This window comes from Mustela nivalis (assembly GCF_964662115.1).
Source record: "Mustela nivalis genome assembly, chromosome: 1".
Taxonomy (NCBI): Eukaryota; Metazoa; Chordata; class Mammalia; order Carnivora; family Mustelidae; genus Mustela; species Mustela nivalis.
Genome location: NC_139020.1, coordinates 7,944,725 through 7,962,563, shown reverse-complemented (window position 1 = coordinate 7,962,563; position 17,839 = coordinate 7,944,725). Strand labels below are relative to the sequence as shown.

Below are 17,839 nucleotides of genomic sequence, written 5' to 3'. Positions count from 1 at the left end.
AAACAGTTCTATTCCTTCGAAAATAGAATGTTGGATTTAAATTTCACTCCAAAAAATTTCTGTTAGCATATGGAATACAGTACTTGTTTTAATATGGGGGTCATTTAAAATTCAGTTAACTATTTTAGGTATATAGACAATTACCTTACAGAGGACTGTAGGAATGAAGCATGTTTCAAGCAGTTTATGATAACAGATTGCTAATCAGTTGCGTAAAAGCATATTTAGAATTTCTGATATTTGCAGATTTAAAAATTATGCCTTTTCATATTGATTTTACGGACTTGCAAAACTGTGAAGGACTTAAATAGAAAAGACAACCTGGGAAGATCAGAGGTGATTTAGTAAGTATGGTAGTCATTTTTGTGCCTTCCCTTGTTCATTTAACACACTTTTGTTAGGCACTGTGACCCAGCCTACTCTGATGGAGCTTTTAGTACTCCATGATAGTTTTTTGTATTATACTCAGAAAAACAATTTTTTAAAGATTTATTTTTGTTTATTTTAGAGAGCACACCTGTGCCTTCTAATGGGGGAAGGGCAGAGGAAGAGGGAGAGAGAGTCCCAAGGAGACTCCATGCTGAGCACAGGGCCCGACATGGGGCTCAGTCTCATGACCCAGGAGATCACAACCCAAGTGGAAGCCAAGAGTTGGATGCCCAGCTAACTGAGCCACCCAGGCATGCCTGAGAGAAATAATTTTTGATGAAAACAGGAGATTATAGGTCTCTTTTCTAGAATGTGAAAGATTAAAATGGAATCAGTTCATTTAAGGATAGCACATCATCATCTATAACTTTCAAAATTCGTGTCTTAACATAGATACAGGTATTCTTGAGCTTTTTAAATACTCTAAGAAATTCCAAGTTTATGTGAGAGCTGCTCTTTTCTGTGTGTATTCTGGGGGAAAGGGCTCCTAAACTTTGAGTCAGTGGATGAAAATTAGTAGGCAGCTTTTGTTAATTGTGATCAAACTACTCTTCCATTTGTGCTTTGTACAACGGTGCCTCCTTTTGGATCTTTACTGTTAGGAACAGTGAGGAATATCACATGCATATTTGCATTTTCTGCTTTCCTGAATGGTGTACACATGTAAGTCAAGGAGTGAGGAAATCTAGGCTTAATGTGTAGTCTGTCTAGTTTTTATGGAATTTTGCAACTGATAGCTGTTGCCATGTAACCAAAAGTTGACTTCAGATTGTAATGCATGTCACATATATACCCAGAGATAAACTGTTTTTCTCACTTAGGACTTTCGTTTTTGTTTTTTATTTCTTATGCTCTTCTCTTTGCATTTAACCTATCTTTTCCTGATAATTTTACTGAGTTCTATTCAAGTACATATTGGGCAGAAGTAGAACCAAGGATTGAAATGTCCTTTCTTGCTGAGAATTAAGGTTTATTCCAGACCACGAGGGTAGGTGTTAAAATCTGATCGTGATCAGTAAATTGCTTGTTCTTATTTGTCTAATTCTCATTAGCCAAACCGTTATTTAGATGGTGGCTGGTATTGTCTGTGCTGTTTGTGCTATTAGAACTTCTGAATGCTGTCTTTTCCATCTGGAAAAGTGAGCAAGTCATAGAACCATGCAGCGTAAAATGAACTGCCCTTTCTTGTCATGAGTAGCAGTAGTAGGAATGTTGGAAATAAAATGGTGAAGCAGGACCTTTCAGTTTTCGCTGGAAAAGTGCCATGTAGAGAGGGGAATATAACACATGAAGGGCAGCTTACTTACTTACATATTTTACTTACTTACATTTTTTACTTACACATATTTTACTTACATATTTTACAGTCAGTTATAAAATGTAACCACCCTGTGATGAACTTGGCATCTTGAGGTTTTTGGCTAAACACACATAGCTAGCTCTGGATTACCTAATAGAAAATTTTTTTTTTTTGCAGGATTTTGCTAATATAATGAAAATGCTGAGAAGCTTAATCCAGGATGGTTATACGGCTTTGTTGGAGCAGCGTTGCCGCAGTGCTGCCCAGGCCTTCACGGAGCTGCTCAACGGTTTAGATCCTCAAAAAATAAAGGTAAAATTGTAGTCTTTCACTTTGTTTCTCAGTGCAGATGCATTTCAGGTGAATGCAGAAGAGAACCATGGCTTTAACTTCATTATATTAATGTACCTTAGACCTACCTGAGATTAGCGGAATCTGCTCCAGGTGGTAAGAAGCAGCTAACACTGTGATTCAGTCTTTGTGGTTGCACTTAATATACCACACAGGGTTAGACTCTCTCCTTACTCTTCATTAGAACGTTTGACAGCTTCTACAGAAGTACTGGATTAAGGTTTTAGACTTGCTTTAATCACATCTTTTCATTTAGAAAGAATTAGCTAGGTAAATAATTCATGCAGGATTGTAAGCAAACATCTTAATCTGTCACAGTACCCTCTTATGTGCAAAAGAATATGGCGACTCATTTATTCTAGTTTGCTCTGAACCACCCCTTCAAGGAACTCTGAGTCAGTGTTTTTGGGTTTTGAATACTTGATTTTAGTATAACTGCATATCTTTATAAAATATATTTTCCAATTTTGTTTGGCCTTTGTCCTGGTTATAGTGATTAGAGAGATTCCATACTACTTTTTGTTTTTCTGTTGTGGCTAACAGGTTGGTTTGATGCAGGCTGGGCAAAATTATGTTCAGATTTTTAACTGGAGCATTTTTATTGACAGCAATTGAACCTGGCCATGATTAACTATGTCTTAGTAGTCTATGGACTTGCTATTTCTCTCCTTGGAATAGGACAACCTGAGGTAAGATTTGTAACAGAGATAATAGTAAAAATATGCCATTAATTTTAGAAGATAATGTAAAAAATAGTTTTACCTCTTTGGCTTATTTTTTTCTGATAATTTCTTCTGGAATACCTGTTTAATTTGTGTTGTTTTTATTGAAGAAAAAATATGATCCAATTAGAAAAAAGCTATACCAGACAACCAGTAGGAGTTTTTTTACTTGTATAAAAAGTAAATCTGTATCGTTACAGATTTAAGAGAACACACTGAGTGAGAGACAAGTTGGAGAACATAACAAACATCGTGATAACCACTTACGTACAATTTGGAAAACATATGGAAAAAAAGCATATATTGTTTATAACTATCTCTGCCTCTTGTAAAGGTGAAAAAAAACACGGGCTAGCCTAGTTTAAGATAATGGTTACATTTAGTGATGGTAGAAAGGAATGAGCCTGGGGAAATTAAGTAAGGAGTGTTCAACTTTGTGTGAAGATCTTTTAGTTCTGAGTGGTAGTATTTGGGTATTTTATCTTCTGGAATGCAGCCTTCCCAGAACCATATACAATCAGTGAATAGGTGTGAGCACACTCATGGTCCCTCAGTGCTCTCCTGGACGCTGTGCTTATCTGCACTGTACAGCATTATACAGTTGACCCTGGAACAACACTGGTTTGAACTGCATGGGTTCACTTACAAATGGATTTAAAAAAAAAATACATAGTAGAGTACCATGAATGTATTTTCTCTCTTATGATTTTCTTTTCTCTTCCTTTATTAAAAGGTTACAGTATATAATACGCATATAAATTTGTGTTAATCTGCTCTTTATATTATTGATAAGGCTTCTAGTCGAGTGGGCTATTAGTAGTAAAATTTGGGGGGAATCAAAAGTTATACCTGTATTTTCTTTTTCTTTTTTTTTTTTTTAAAGATTTTATTTATTAATTTGACAGAGAAAAATCACAAGTAGACGGAGAGGCAGCCAGAGAGAGAGAGAGAGGGAAGCAGGCTCTCTGCTGAGCAGAGAGCCCGATGCGGGACTCGATCCCAGGACTCTGAGATCATGACCTGAGCCGAAGGCAGTGGCTTAACCCACTGAGCCACCCAGGCGCCCGATATACCTGTATTTTCCATTGCATGAGGCACCCCTACCCCCTGCATGGTTCCACTGTCAGCTATAACCCACTTTCTGTGGTTTTTAGTTTCCAGTAAAAGTTAGAACTGCTCTAGAATTACCTCAGGTATAATACATCCTTTTTGCGAACTTGGCCTCCACACTTCTTTGGCCAACTGAAGGCTTAACCCTAACTGCTACCTAATGAGAATGAAGCCATCTTTTAGGTTCCACTCTGACATTGGTTTACAGTGTCTGAGGTTTATTTTCCTTCTTACATGCTTCTTTCCTTGTTCTTGATGTGGTAGTTGAATGTCTTCCATTAAGGCCTAATTCTGTTTTCTCATAGATTCTTTCTAATAGATTGTTAGAGACAGGACTTCAGGATCTCCAATTCTTCTGTTGTGGCAGTGTGATAATAAATAATCTTAATAATGTTTTGCTTTATCAAAATTGAAGAAATAGTTCACTACATTTGTGATTTACTTTGAAATAGTGAGACTGATTAAAACAGCAGAACAGGTATGATAGAAATTGGCCATTTAAAAGAATATCATCGGGGCGCCTGGGTGGCTCAGTGGGTTAAGCCGCTGCCTTCGGCTCAGGTCATGATCTCAGAGTCCTGGGATCGAGTCCCGCATCGGGCTCTCTGCTGAGCAGAGAGCCTGCTTTCCTCTCTCTCTCTGCCTGCCTCTCCATCTACTTGTGATTTTTCTCTGTCAAATAAATAAATAAAATCTTTTAAAAAAATAAAAAATAAAAAATAAAAGAATATCATCATTCACAGTAGCCCCCAAAGTAAGCAGTGTATTTGCTCCAGTACAGCTATTGCTTAAAACATTTTTGGAATGCCTCTTTTGGAACTGACCTCAACGGTTCTTATAAACTCTCATTTTGTAGTGACATTTCCTTTTTCACCCACAGTGGGGTTACCAGGACTGCCTTGAGCTATTTCTTCTGGACTTTTTCCAAAACAGAATTCATTCAAAGCAATAGAAAGAAGTTTCTACTATTGAGAATATTCAGAAGAATGTGCTCTAAGTTTTGTAAAGTTTTTCCTAAAGCACTGTTTTTAAAAACAGGTCATTTATCTTTCTTACGCCACAAAACACTGTGGGTAGCATTATTGGAATGCCTATATCCCAGGGGAGCAGTACTTGTGAGGATATATTTCATGGTGTGTTTGCATCTAGTCAGTCTTTTTACTATGAATTCACACTTTTTAGTGTTAGCACATACCAGGCCCTTTCTGTGTATTAGTAAATGTTCATTTGGTTTGTTGTCTGGTATATTCCACACCAATTTTTGATTCTTAAGCCAGATCACTCTGGTTGTGTATCTGTATATCCTGTGGTCAAAATTTGTATATTTGCTAAGAAAATAAAATGCAGAAGGTTTAATTTTGCCGTAGAAAATTTTTGAATACGTAGTTATCTGTAATATTACACAAAAAGAATCAACCTTCAGATAAAATCTGTTCCAGTGTCTCTTTTGTAGTTTAAGTGATTGTTATTTTTATTGCTACTGAAGGAACTATCTGAAGCTGAAAACCAGTTTAAGAGGATGATTGAACATTATCCTAATGAGGGACTTGATTGCTTGGCCTACTGTGGAATTGGAAAAGTATATTTGAAAAAGAACAGGTTAGTAGAAACTATGCTCTTTTACACTCAGGATTGATAACTCAGTTGAAGTCTAATGTGGAGGTCCCTTTTCTGGGATTATATTGTTATCTTCTCTGTGGTAAACTATTATCATCATGTTTGCTTGGAGGACTAGCATTTCTATATCAATACTAATTATTGAAGTATGGCCAATCAGTTCAGCTCCTAATGCTTCCTTATTTTGAATCTTACAAGAAAGTCAGGAGCAAGACGATTTGACACAAAGGATTTTGGTTTTTTTCTGTTAGTATATGTCACTTATAATTAGTGACTGAATTGATATAAATTAATGCTTTACAAGTCTGATTGTATAATTTTTTGGTTACCAAAATATCTGTTTCTCCCAAAAACCTGTATGAAGATGGTATCTTTGAACAGATAGATACCTGTTCAAAGACATAATGAGTTAGAAATAAAAATCTCTTCTCAGAAATTCTTCCACAGTTGGAATCCCTACTCAAAGTTTAGTATGTAGTTGTTCTGCAAATGTTTCATGTCTTATCTTCCCAAATTGCTATATGACCCTTTGAGGATATGATTATGCATTGAGCTTTAAAAAAAAAAAAAAACTCCTCTGTTCACTGCTTGCTTGGGCAGCACATAGATTAAAATTGGAATAATACAGAGATTAGCATGGCCCCTGTGCAAGGATGACACACAGATTTGTGAAGCGTTTGGTATTTTTGGCACAATGAATCTATCATTAACAATAACAAAAAGAAAACCAAGAATCTCCCTGTTTCTGTACTTAACACCCAGTGTCCTGGTAGGTGTGTTAGATTACTTTATACAGAAGTAATTGTTGACTGATTCAATATCATTCATAGCTTTTAATCTTGAATTTTCATCTGTCCTTTTAGGGAAATTTTTAAAAAGATTTTTGTTTTTAAATAATCTCTGCACCCATCCTGGGGCTCAAACTCACAGCCCTGAGATCAATCAAGAGTTACATGCTTTTCTGACTGAAACAGCCAGGTGCTCCTAAAGGAAATTTTATCAGACCCCTGGGACTCTTGGGAACCCAGTCTTAGAATGTGCCTAGATCTTCCTTTATAGACTTTTTTTTTGGAGATTAAAGAAAGTTCTTTTACTTCCTGAAGTTACTGTGTGACTAGACTGAATTATATATGAATCAGGCAGAGGGAGGGATAGTGAGGATTTAGCAATCATCTGTATAGTAACAGCAAATGAAACTAATCTCAAAGTTTGCATATCTTATTTAAGATATATGGTTTTAATGTAGTAGTCACATGTAATTATTCATAAGATTTGGGAATATATCATAAGTGTGTAACATCATGGGAATTATGAAGAAGTCTTTGCCATTTTGAAAAGCATTTACATTTTAATTTCAAAATAAGATTGGGGTTCAGTGTCTCATACGTTGGTTATTGCTGTTGTAATGTGCAGTTTCTGGTAAAGTCCTGCTGTTAGCTGTCTTATGGTCGATGGTCTAGCTTTTCTGCAGGTGAATTTTTCTTATCCATAGGCAAAAAAAGTTCTTAAATTGGAAAGTTATTTCAAGATTGGAGAAAGCAGGAAACCTTTCTTCTCTTTCTTCTCTAGTCTGAGAGAATAATAAGGACTTGGTTAACTTTATAATCTAATGTGTTAATGTTCTTTTGTTGAATGGACTGTGGGAATCTGTTGACATTTTTTTAAAAACACGAATCAGAACTAAAACATTTCATGTAGTTAAAACAATTTGCATACACATTTGTTTTATTAAAATACTTTACTGCTTTATGGTTGAAGAAATATGTCCAGCATATACAATCTCTTTAGATTTTTTTCAGGAGAGTGGGTTTTACTAAATAGATATCCTAATAGAGTTGAGTTTAAAAAAATTTTTATTTATGATTAATTAGTTGATGTGAAGGGTTGTCATTTCTCTATAGGAATCTAATTAGCTTAGTAAATGAAACAAATAAAAATCGAACAACCAAATCATTCAATTTTTTGTTTTAGTTGTAAACATTTTTTTTTTAAAGATTTTATTTATTTGACAGAGAGAGAGAGAGTGCAAGCACAAGCAAGGGGAAGCTGCAGAGGGAGAGGAAAAAGCAGGCTCTCCCCTGAGCTAGGAGCTCAATGCGAGGTTCAATCCCAGGACCCTAGGATCATGACCTGAGTTGAAAGCAGATGCTTCACCAACTGAGCCCCCCAGGTTTCCCAATAAATTACAACCTTAAAAGGACTAGTATGCACCTACCATAATAACGTCAGTGTCTAGGCAGATTTGTTGTTTATGTTACTTATATAGCAAACAATGAATAAATGCCTTTTTATTTTTTAGTGTTTATTTTAATTCTAGTTAGTTAATATACAATGTTATATTCAGGTATACAGTATAGTGAGTCAACATGCCTTTTTTTTTTTTTTAAAGAAAATTAGGTTCCATTGAATATTTCTGAACAGTGATTTATCAAATGTATTCTTATTAGTAGACTTGAAATTTCTTGTAACTTTTTTATTGTGGGGAATGAAAATTTTTGTCACAGGTTTAATACCTTCTTTCTTCGTAATTATGACTTTAGATTTCTAGAAGCTCTCAATCATTTTGAGAAAGCAAGAACCTTGATTTGTCGTCTTCCTGGAGTGTTAACTTGGCCCACAAGTAATGTGATTATTGAAGAGACTCAGCCAGGGAAAATAAAGGTAACGATTTATTTATTCAGAGATCTTACTAATTAAAGAGCCCATCTGCACTGATTGACTCAGGTATCAGAAGACAAAGAGGTAGGGGCTCTCTGGCCTCAGCATCCCCACATGTGTTTCCCCTTTAAAGACTACTGAGAATCACTAACATTTGTTAAATATTTCCTGTGTGCCAGTCACACAGGTTTCGTTTATCATGCCTTTAAGTCTTTATAGCAATCCTACAAGGTGAGTACTATGATTATTCTCATTTTACTGAAGACGAATATTAAGGATGTTAGGGATGTTAAGTGGTGAGCTCAAAATTAAACAGGAAGAGTGGAGATGGGACTTGAATCTAGGCATTCTGAACTAGGGTATTCATTATTAAGTAGCGTGACTTACTGCTTATACTTAAAGGTATAGCATTGTTGTTTCATCTTAGCGACTATATTATTATTTATTTTATTATCCTTTTTTTTTTAAGATTTTATTTATTTATTTGACAGAGATCACAAGTAGGCAGAGAGGCAGGCAGAGAGAGAGGAAGGGAAGCAGGCCCCCTGCTGAGCAGAGAGGCCGATGCGGGGCTCGATTCCAGGACCCTGAGATCATGACCTGAGCTGAAGGCAGCGGCTTAACCCACTGAGCCACCCAGGCGCCCCGCGACTATAATTATTAAGATTGCACTTGAGGACTTGGAAAATATAAATCTGTTCTCATATCCAGAGACCTAGGATGCTTTGCTAGTTCTGGAAAGACTAAATTGTGTGTGGATTGACTAAGCCTTTACCTGTGGGAAACACTGGCATGTATACAGAAATTGCTTTTGGCAAAAGCTTTTTAAAATAACCACAGGAGTCAACTCTTAAAACTAGATAGTTTTAGACAATTTAATTAAAAGTAGCCGTTATATTGGAATTAAAAAAATAAAAACATACATGAAAAAGTAGCCAAAGGATCTGGATAGACCTGTATCTGTCAAGAATTTCTGCAAGTAGCCAATAAACCTGTGAAAGATGTTCAGCAACATTAGCTATGAGAGAAATGCAAATTAAAACCTTAATGGGTTACATCTTCACATACTGGGATGGCTAATCCAGAAGGCAGACAAAAGTGTTAATACATATCTCTGGATATGTCTCTGTATCAGAACCCCCATATGTTGCTGGTGGACGAGTACAGTGGTCTGGCAGCTCCTCAGTAGAGTAAAGACAGAGTTACCATATGACCCAGCAGTTCATTCCTAGACTTGATACAGAAAAAGGAAGATACATTTTCTTACAAAAATGTGTCCATGAATGTTTATAGCAACAACTTCAAAATTAAAACACTATTAAAAAGTGGAAACAGCTCATGTGTCTGTCAACTGATGAGTAGTTAAAACCATTCGTAAGCCATTCATAAAACCACACAGTGGCCTATCCGTACAACTGAATATTATTTGCCCATAAAAAGTAATGTACTGGTAAGTACTACAGCATGGATGAACCTTGAAAACCTGCTAAGTAAAAGGAGCCAGACAAAAGGGCATGTGTTGTATGATTGTATTTACCTGAAATTTCCAGAACAGGCAGATCTATATTTAGAGACAAAGTAGATTAGTGGTTGTCAGGGGTTTGGGGATTGGGGGGAAATGAGAAGGGACTGCTAATGGAGATGGAATTTTTTGCTGGGTGATAAAACTGTCTAAATTTAGACTGAGGCCGTTGTTGAACAACTCTGTGGGTATACTGAAGACCACTGAACTATATGCATTTTAAATGTGTAGATTGTGTGATATGTGAATTATATCTCAACAAAACTGTTTAAAAAAAAAAAATCACTGGATGTTCTCTTCATAGTAGATTGGGGTGGAGACAGAGGAACTCTCAAGAACAAAAAGTCAGCACTAGAGCGACAGCACTGAGCCTGATGCAGGGCTTGATCTCACAACCCTGAGATCATGATCTGAGCCAAAATCAAGAGTCAGGCACTTAACCAGTTGAACCACCCAGTTGCCCCATATATCAACCTCCTTCTAAAAAGAAAAGCTAAGGGGGGCCTGGGTGGCTCAGTCAGTTGAGCATCTGCCTTTGGCTCAGGTCCTGATCCCAGGGTCCTGGGATAGAGCCCTGCATCAGGTTTCCTGCTCAGCAGGGAGTCTGCTCCCTTTCCTCCCTGGCTTGTGCTCTCTCACTATCTCTGTCACTCTCAAATAAATAAATAAAATCTTCAAAAAGAAAAACTTTAAAAGTTATATGTAGTTTTTTTTTTCTGTAAAAAACATTTTGTCATTCATATGCTGAAAGTCTTTTGATGGCAAGAAGTTATTGAAACCATAAACACTTTTATTGACAAATTAGTGTTGTAATATTGTTTTTGTTTATTTTTGTTTTAGATGCTGTTAGAGAAATTCATTGAAGAATGCAGGTTCCCTCCAGTGCCAGATGCCATTTGTTGCTATCAGAAGTGCCGTGGATATTCCAAAATCCAGATATATATAACTGATCCAGACTTCAAGGTACATAATGAATGTACAGTAGGACAGTAACTTGCAGAATTGTGCCTTAAAATGGATTCAGAACAAATTCTGTAACTGGAGAAGTTTTCTGTTGTTGGCAGTTTCGTGTCCTCTCTTCTGCCCTATCCCCTGGACTTCTGTAAGTCTGCATCATCTCATTTGGGGACCCAGGGCCACTAAGTAAACACTGAGTGCAGGGATAGTAACCTAAGAAGGCAGTCTAGTTAATTCTATTTCCCCTTTCTAGCCACTGTTCATATAACTTGCCTCTTTCTTAAGAGCACAGGAAAGAAAATGAGATTGTTACTTCTCTCTCTCTTTTTTTTTTTAAGGTTTTTTTAATTTATTTGACACAGAGAGAGAGATCACTAGTAGGCAGAGTGGCAGGCAGAGACGGGGGTGGGAAGCAGGCTCCCTGCTGAGCAGAGAGCCTAATGTGGGGCTTGAGCCTGATGTGGGGCTTGGTCCCAGGACCCTGAGATGATGACCTGAGCTGAAGGCAGAGGCTTAATCCACTGAGCCACCCAGGCACCCTGAGACTGTTACTTGTGATTGGTTTTTAATTTCTTGTAAAATTTGAGTCCAGGAAATCTAAAGGCTATTGTGACTACTGAATTATCTTCTAGAAACCTAAGTCTGAATCCAGGCCTGGCACTTAACTGAGTTCCTGGGCCTTTCTTTATTCAAGAAGATAGGAACTGCCTACTCGCCCTGGTTAGTAGATCAGATGAATAATGTTTGTAAATCATTTGATACTATAAAGGATAATGTATGCTATGGATAGGAATATGTCAGTCAAGTTCTCTATCTCTAGCACTAGGGATTTAGGAGTTTAGAAGGATTTTATTTACCCAGGAAAGAATGTGATATCTAGTTATATTTGCCAGGTGAATGCAGACAGCTCTCTCTTTGCTTAGTATCTGTGTTGTGATTGTGAAAGAGTGTGTGTATGTATAGGCAATTTTAAATTGTGTTAATCACTGTTTTAAACCTCTAGGGTTTTATACGAATTAGCTGCTGCCAGTACTGTAAGATAGAATTTCACATGAACTGTTGGAAGAAGTTGAAAACAACAACTTTTAATGATAAAATTGACAAGGTAAGTTCAGTTTGTCTGGATTTTGTAGTATGCTTAATTTATGTTAATTTTTTTCCCTGAGATTCTTTAGGAAACGTTTTTAGTGAATATCAATTCTTTTCTGTGCCTTCTAACCATAACTAAAAAGTTTTAAATTAAAACTTTAATGAAAAAGTACAAAATCAGTTTTTGTATTTATTTTATACTGAGGTAAGGGCAATAACCATAGAGGCCTTTAATAAAATATTTAACCAGTTTTTATATGGGGAATCTTAACAAAAATAAAAGTTGAAATGTCTGATGTTAGTGTTCTGATGTAGCATTAGGGTCTCACATTTTTTACTTTCTACCAAATTTGATGATATACTTTGTACTAAGAAATAAATTTGGCACTGCCACTATTTATTGTGGTTTTTCTTAATTAGCAAGATAATGTTGATTACCATTAGCTAGATATACTTTGAGAGAAGGCACAATTTTGTAATCTTATTCGCATTCATTTGTTTCTGATTCCTATAAGCTATGGACTTTAAAAAATAAAACTATTTTCTTTTTTTAATGTTACTTATTTATTTATTTTTATTATTGTGTTCGATTAGCCAGCATACAGTATATCATTAGTTAAGAAGACCATTTTCTACACTGCTTAGCTTTTGGAGAGAAGAGTGAGGTGCTTGTGCTAGGTGTTTCTTAGCAAGAGGAATTTTTCAACTTTGGTAGAAATAAATTCTCACATTTTATGCATTTTCACATAGTTAACCAAAGATACAATGATATAACCAAATAATTGTTGCCATTGAGTCACTTTTGCTTTGTCTTTGACATCAATTCAATGTCTCTAGTTACACATACACCCTTAGTGCTCTTTTCCTGTGAGTTAAAATAGTCCCAGTAAATTAGTCACCTTGCACTAGGATATACTGAAGTAATGCATAACCTAAGTATATCTTGATTTATAATAAGAAAAGGTCATCTCTTTTAACGATTACATTAATCGTCCTAGAGTTCTGCAGCTGTGGGCCAGTAGCTCTTGTCTGTGTAACTGTGTTCTTTGTTTCTGAATTGAGGTCGAGTGACCAGAACATGTTCCTGTAGGAGAGGGTAAAGCGCAATGGCCAGTCCATTCACTGTTTCTTAAAGCTTTTGCGTGGATGTAGGGTACATTATATCAGTTCACTCTACAATGGCCAAAGCAAGTCACATGGTCAGTCCTATATTCCTTCTCCAAGGGAGGCTCTGAAAGTCAGAAGACAAGGAGGGGGAACTTTAAGTGCTTCCCTAAAGGAGGTTTTAGACATATCTTGACTGTTCCTGATGGTTAAAATTGTGTACATATATAAATTTATTCTGAGATATAGCACTTGTTTTTTTTTTAATCAAATAGGATTTTCTACAAGGAATTTGTCTTACCCCTGACTGTGAAGGAATCATTTCTAAGATAATCATTTTCAGCAGTGGTGGTCAAGTTAAATGTGAAGTAAGTAATCTAATAGAGGAAAACATTACCAAATTGTTAACCAAAATGTTTATAACTTTAAAATATGATTTAAATTTGGTAATTGTACAGTTTGGATCTTGTGTTATCTAGGAGAAGTGTTCCTTAATTTAAGAAAATATAAGAAATACTAGGATGTCAGAATGTATCTTTGCAATGAAGGATTCTCAAATTCTTTCATTTCCTCAAAGAGGATACTTTTTACATTTTAGTTTCATGGTTTTTGTTCTTTTTGATAATCTTGTTTTCTTAACCCTCAGTAAATTTTTGGGTATTAATGAGGGTGGAGTTCTTAGGGAGGGGAGAGGATGTTTTGAAGGATTACCTTTCACTTCACTATATGGGAGTATTAGGAGTGGGTTGTTCTAAAGGTATTTGCAGTTTATTTGATCTGGTTACTCTTTATATATATATATATATATATATATATATATATATATATATTTTTTTTTTTTTTTTTTTTTTTTTTTTTTTTTTAAGCGTCCTAAAGTATGTTTACTCTTTTGTTCTTCTTTTCAGTAAATTGTTTTGCTAAACTTTTCTGGGCTTTTGTCTGGGTCAGAACATCATCCTTGTTCTATATCAAATTGAACATTGGCTGTGTGTGCTTCTGAACTGTTATTTATGGTTTTGTGCTTTATGTCATGAGAGTATGAGACAAATTTTAGATGTCTTTGTTTTGTTTAAAGTTCGAACACAAGGTCATAAAGGAAAAGGTTCCTCCAAGACCTATTCTGAAGCAGAAATGTTCTAGGTAAGATTTTTAACTATCAATCAGTAGTTTAATCATGTCTATTAGAATATACTTCTATAAATGCAGATTTCTAAATTATATTATTTTTTTAAATGGCTGTATGTACTTATTCAAATAAGTGGTGTTTAAATGAGTTTTATGGATATTTAAAACTTAAAGAGAATAAGCCTATGGTTAAATACTAAAAGCTTGAATAAGTATTATTTGGTGGTTGAATTTTTAAGTAAAATTATGACATTTGATGCTGTGAAATGACATGTTGATTAATAGCTTTGGCATTTAGATAAAATTGATACAATTAGCTCTCAGTTGTTTAAACTTTAATTCCAAAAGCATTTTTCTTTTTTATCTCTCTTCAGAAAACATTTTTGAACCAATGACTTAACTCAATATACTGTAAAAAATATTCACTTGTATATGTTATTGTTTAGATCAAATAATTCCAGTCCTTTTTTTTCCCTCCTCCTTTTTGGTCTTGCTTCTTGTCCTCCATTCCAAGAAGTGATTTTTTTCATCTTTGTGACCAAGAAAAACAAAAGAAAAGATGAACGGAATTATTTGTTGAAGGGAATTCATTGTAAACCATATCAAGCAAATTCCAGTGTTGTGGGCCATTATTGCGATGTGAAATAATATTTTACTGTGTGATCTTTCTTTGAAATGAGTGTACATATATATTATCTTGCAGGATAATTTATACTATTTTTATATACCCTAAGCAGTAACTTACCTACATGGAAATAACATTTGTACAATGTGTGCATGCCACCCTTAATTATGAGTTACTCAGTCACTGAGTTCTTGCTTTCATGAAATGAGTACCCTAATTTTAATTGAACATGTCAACAAATTTTTTATATTAAGGAGAAGATGCAGACCAAGTTCTGTATTAAAAGGGAAACTTTGAGCTTACTACTTGGAGGATGGTTTCTGTAATGGGCAGATAGTTGACTGAGTTTATAACAAAGGCAAATTATCACTAATTGTAAATTCTTAACAGTCTAGAGAAGCTAAGACTGAAAGAAGACAAAAAATTGAAGAGAAAGATCCAAAAAAAAGAAGCAAAAAAATTAGCACAAGAAAGAATGGAAGAGGACTTAAGAGAAAGTAATCCCCCCAAAACTGAAGAGCAGAAAGGTATGCTAAAGTCAGAGGCATGGTGAAAGTAATATCCTCTTGCTTAAAAGTATAAACACAAATATCCATCTTATTGGGGATTATATTAATTGTTACTGAATTTAAATTTAGATTTCAATTTGTATTTTAGTACCACTACTTTCTTGTGTTGCTCTGAGATGGGGAGAGGTTGGTGTAAAGAGCACTGTATTTGGAAGCAGGACATACACAGGGATTCTAAATCTTCAGACACAGGGATAGCAGTAAGCTAACATGGGGCAAGATCTCATCACTTGCTTCCTCATCACTGCAGTGAAGATGGAAATAATAGCTGACGTGCATATTGCATGTTTGATAGTGTTCTGTGAACTCCACTGTGCAGAGTTAGATTCTAAAACACTGAACATGAATTAGCTACTAATTATCTGAAATAATGCTGAGTTCAAATAAAGAAGCAGTTCATAAAAGGTGCTGTAGGGATTACCTAACCCGGCCTTCTGTTTTATGTTTGTCTTGTTATTATTCCCTGATCACCATGGGAATGTGATTACACTGTCCCTGTGAGCATATTTACTTCCAGGTTTTTTTCTTAATTAAGAGTTGTTGGTTTTTTTTTTTTTTTTTTTTTTTTTTTTAGTTGAGGAATAAAGGACATAATATTACATGAGTTTAAGATGTACAACATGATGTATATATTGTATATTTGTATATATCGCCAAATTATCACTATAGTAAGTCCAGTTAACATCCATTACAATGCATAGTTACAGAATTTGTTTTCTTATGACAGGAACTTTCAAGATTTACTCTTCAAGCTGCTTTGAAATATGCAGTACAGTATTATTATTTATTATTTTTAAGTAGGCTCCACACCTAGCATGGGGCCCAGTGCAGGACTTGAACTCATGATGCTGAGATCAAGAGTCAGACCCTTAACCAACCAACTGAGCCACCCAGGTGCCCCACAATATAGTAGTATTAACTGTAGTCACCGTGCTGGACATTACATCCTCAGGAGTACTTTCAGTTTTCAGTTGAAGTTATTCTTTCTCGTTTTCTGTGACGGCTATTACCAAAATGAATCACTTCCTCTTGTTTTTATTTTTTATTTAGTATTCCATTAATGCTTCACAAATCAGTCAATATTATCCTTCCTACTATAGAAGTCTCCAGTGAATGTTTATTTTTTTTTTAAATTTTGGACGCTTCAAGAGGCTAAATGGCAATCCATTAGGGAGATGCATGGGTTGCAAAGATGAACTTCTGAGAGATTTTCCAGCCTGGAGTTAACATCTCCATGGGAACCTAAGGTTTAGGATCGAACAGTAAGATGAATAACATTAACAATAACTACCAAATATTAATTGAATTCATAAATAAATGACCCTTTCAACTCTAGAAAAAAATCCTTTTGCAGTCTTTTTGGGGTTTTTTTAAAGATTTTATTTATTTATTTGACAGAGACACAGAGAGAGAGGGAACACAAGCAGGGGAAGTGGGAGAGAGAGGAGCAGCCTTCCCACCAAGCAGGGAGCTGGATGTGGGGCTCGAACCCAGGACCCCACGATCACGACCTGAGTGGAAGGCAGACGCTTAAAGACAGAGCCACCGAGGCTCCCCAACCCTTTGCATTCTTAATGATTAAACATAGTTACTAAATATAAAGTATAGGTAGTGATGAGGCTGGGTTAGGATTGTTGAACCTTATTTTAGAAGAACTAAGTTTTTAGATGTTACATGAGTGCTGTAGAGTGAAGGAGATAAGGTACTTTTGTTATGTTTGATTTAATGTGAACTTTCATATGTTTTCAAAGGTATTATTAAGTATATTCCAAATTTAAAATTTCTTGAGTTTATTTAAAACATGAAGAATCCCTCTGAAGCATATTTTATATTATTATGTAGTGCTATATTATTTCTCTTCTCAGTTTATATCTTTGCAGATTGATCCGTTGCTCACTTTAACACACTTTTATTTATCCTTAGAAACTGCAGACAACGTTCAGAGTTGCCAGTTCCTTGATGACAGAATTCTGCAGTGCATAAAGCAATATGCTGACAAGATAAAATCTGGCATTCTGAACACTTCCAAGCTTCTCAAAGAATTGCTTTCTTGGAAGGTTTTAAGCACAGAAGACTATACAACTTGTTTTTCTAGCAGAAATTTTCTAAATGAAGCAGTGGACTATGTCATTCGTCACTTGATTCAAGAAAAGAATAGAGTAAAGACCAGGATATTTCTGCATGTTTTGAGCGAGCTTAAAGAAGTGGAACCAAAATTAGCCGCTTGGATCCAGAAACTTAACAGCTTTGGTATGCCACTGAGCTCTAGAGCTGCTGCTTAGTAGGAGGGGTGGACATCGGCCTCTGATCTCTTTTTCATTTTCTGTCATCATTTATGATTTTTTTTAAATGTAGGACCACAAAATTTTATGGTTAAAAATATTAATCCCTTCCTACTCACAGTTTAAGTTATTTTATCAATAGGATACAGTACACTTTCAAAAGGTGTAAACACAATAAAGTTTAGTCAGAAGATCCAGGTCCTGTATTTTGCTAAACTATTTGTAAATGTTTAAACGAAGTCAGTGTTAGGCAGGTTATGGGGGAGCCCCCTGGAGGTGACTGATTGCCCTCTGTGATCATCACTTCTAGTCAGATTCCTTAGAAAACTTAAGAGGAAGAGTGAGTGGATCTAATTGCTTAGGATCACTGAAAGCAAAT

General features: G+C 35.5%; 1 protein-coding gene across 8 annotated transcripts in view; it reads left to right on the top strand.

Moving 5' to 3' along the window:
• The window catches only part of TTC3 (tetratricopeptide repeat domain 3), a 131,304-nt gene that overhangs the window by 56,650 nt on the left and 56,815 nt on the right, over positions 1–17,839 (top strand). For all 8 annotated transcript variants that reach the window (XM_082722545.1, XM_082722543.1, XM_082722544.1 and 5 more), the window contains 10 exons: positions 1,907–2,041; positions 2,689–2,769; positions 5,399–5,511; positions 8,070–8,190; positions 10,550–10,672; positions 11,670–11,771; positions 13,135–13,227; positions 13,935–13,999; positions 15,000–15,136; positions 17,102–17,428. In XM_082722545.1, the coding sequence (XP_082578671.1) occupies positions 1,907–2,041; positions 2,689–2,769; positions 5,399–5,511; positions 8,070–8,190; positions 10,550–10,672; positions 11,670–11,771; positions 13,135–13,227; positions 13,935–13,999; positions 15,000–15,136; positions 17,102–17,428 (1,297 nt within the window). The remainder of the gene's footprint in view (positions 1–1,906; positions 2,042–2,688; positions 2,770–5,398; positions 5,512–8,069; positions 8,191–10,549; positions 10,673–11,669; positions 11,772–13,134; positions 13,228–13,934; positions 14,000–14,999; positions 15,137–17,101; positions 17,429–17,839) is intronic.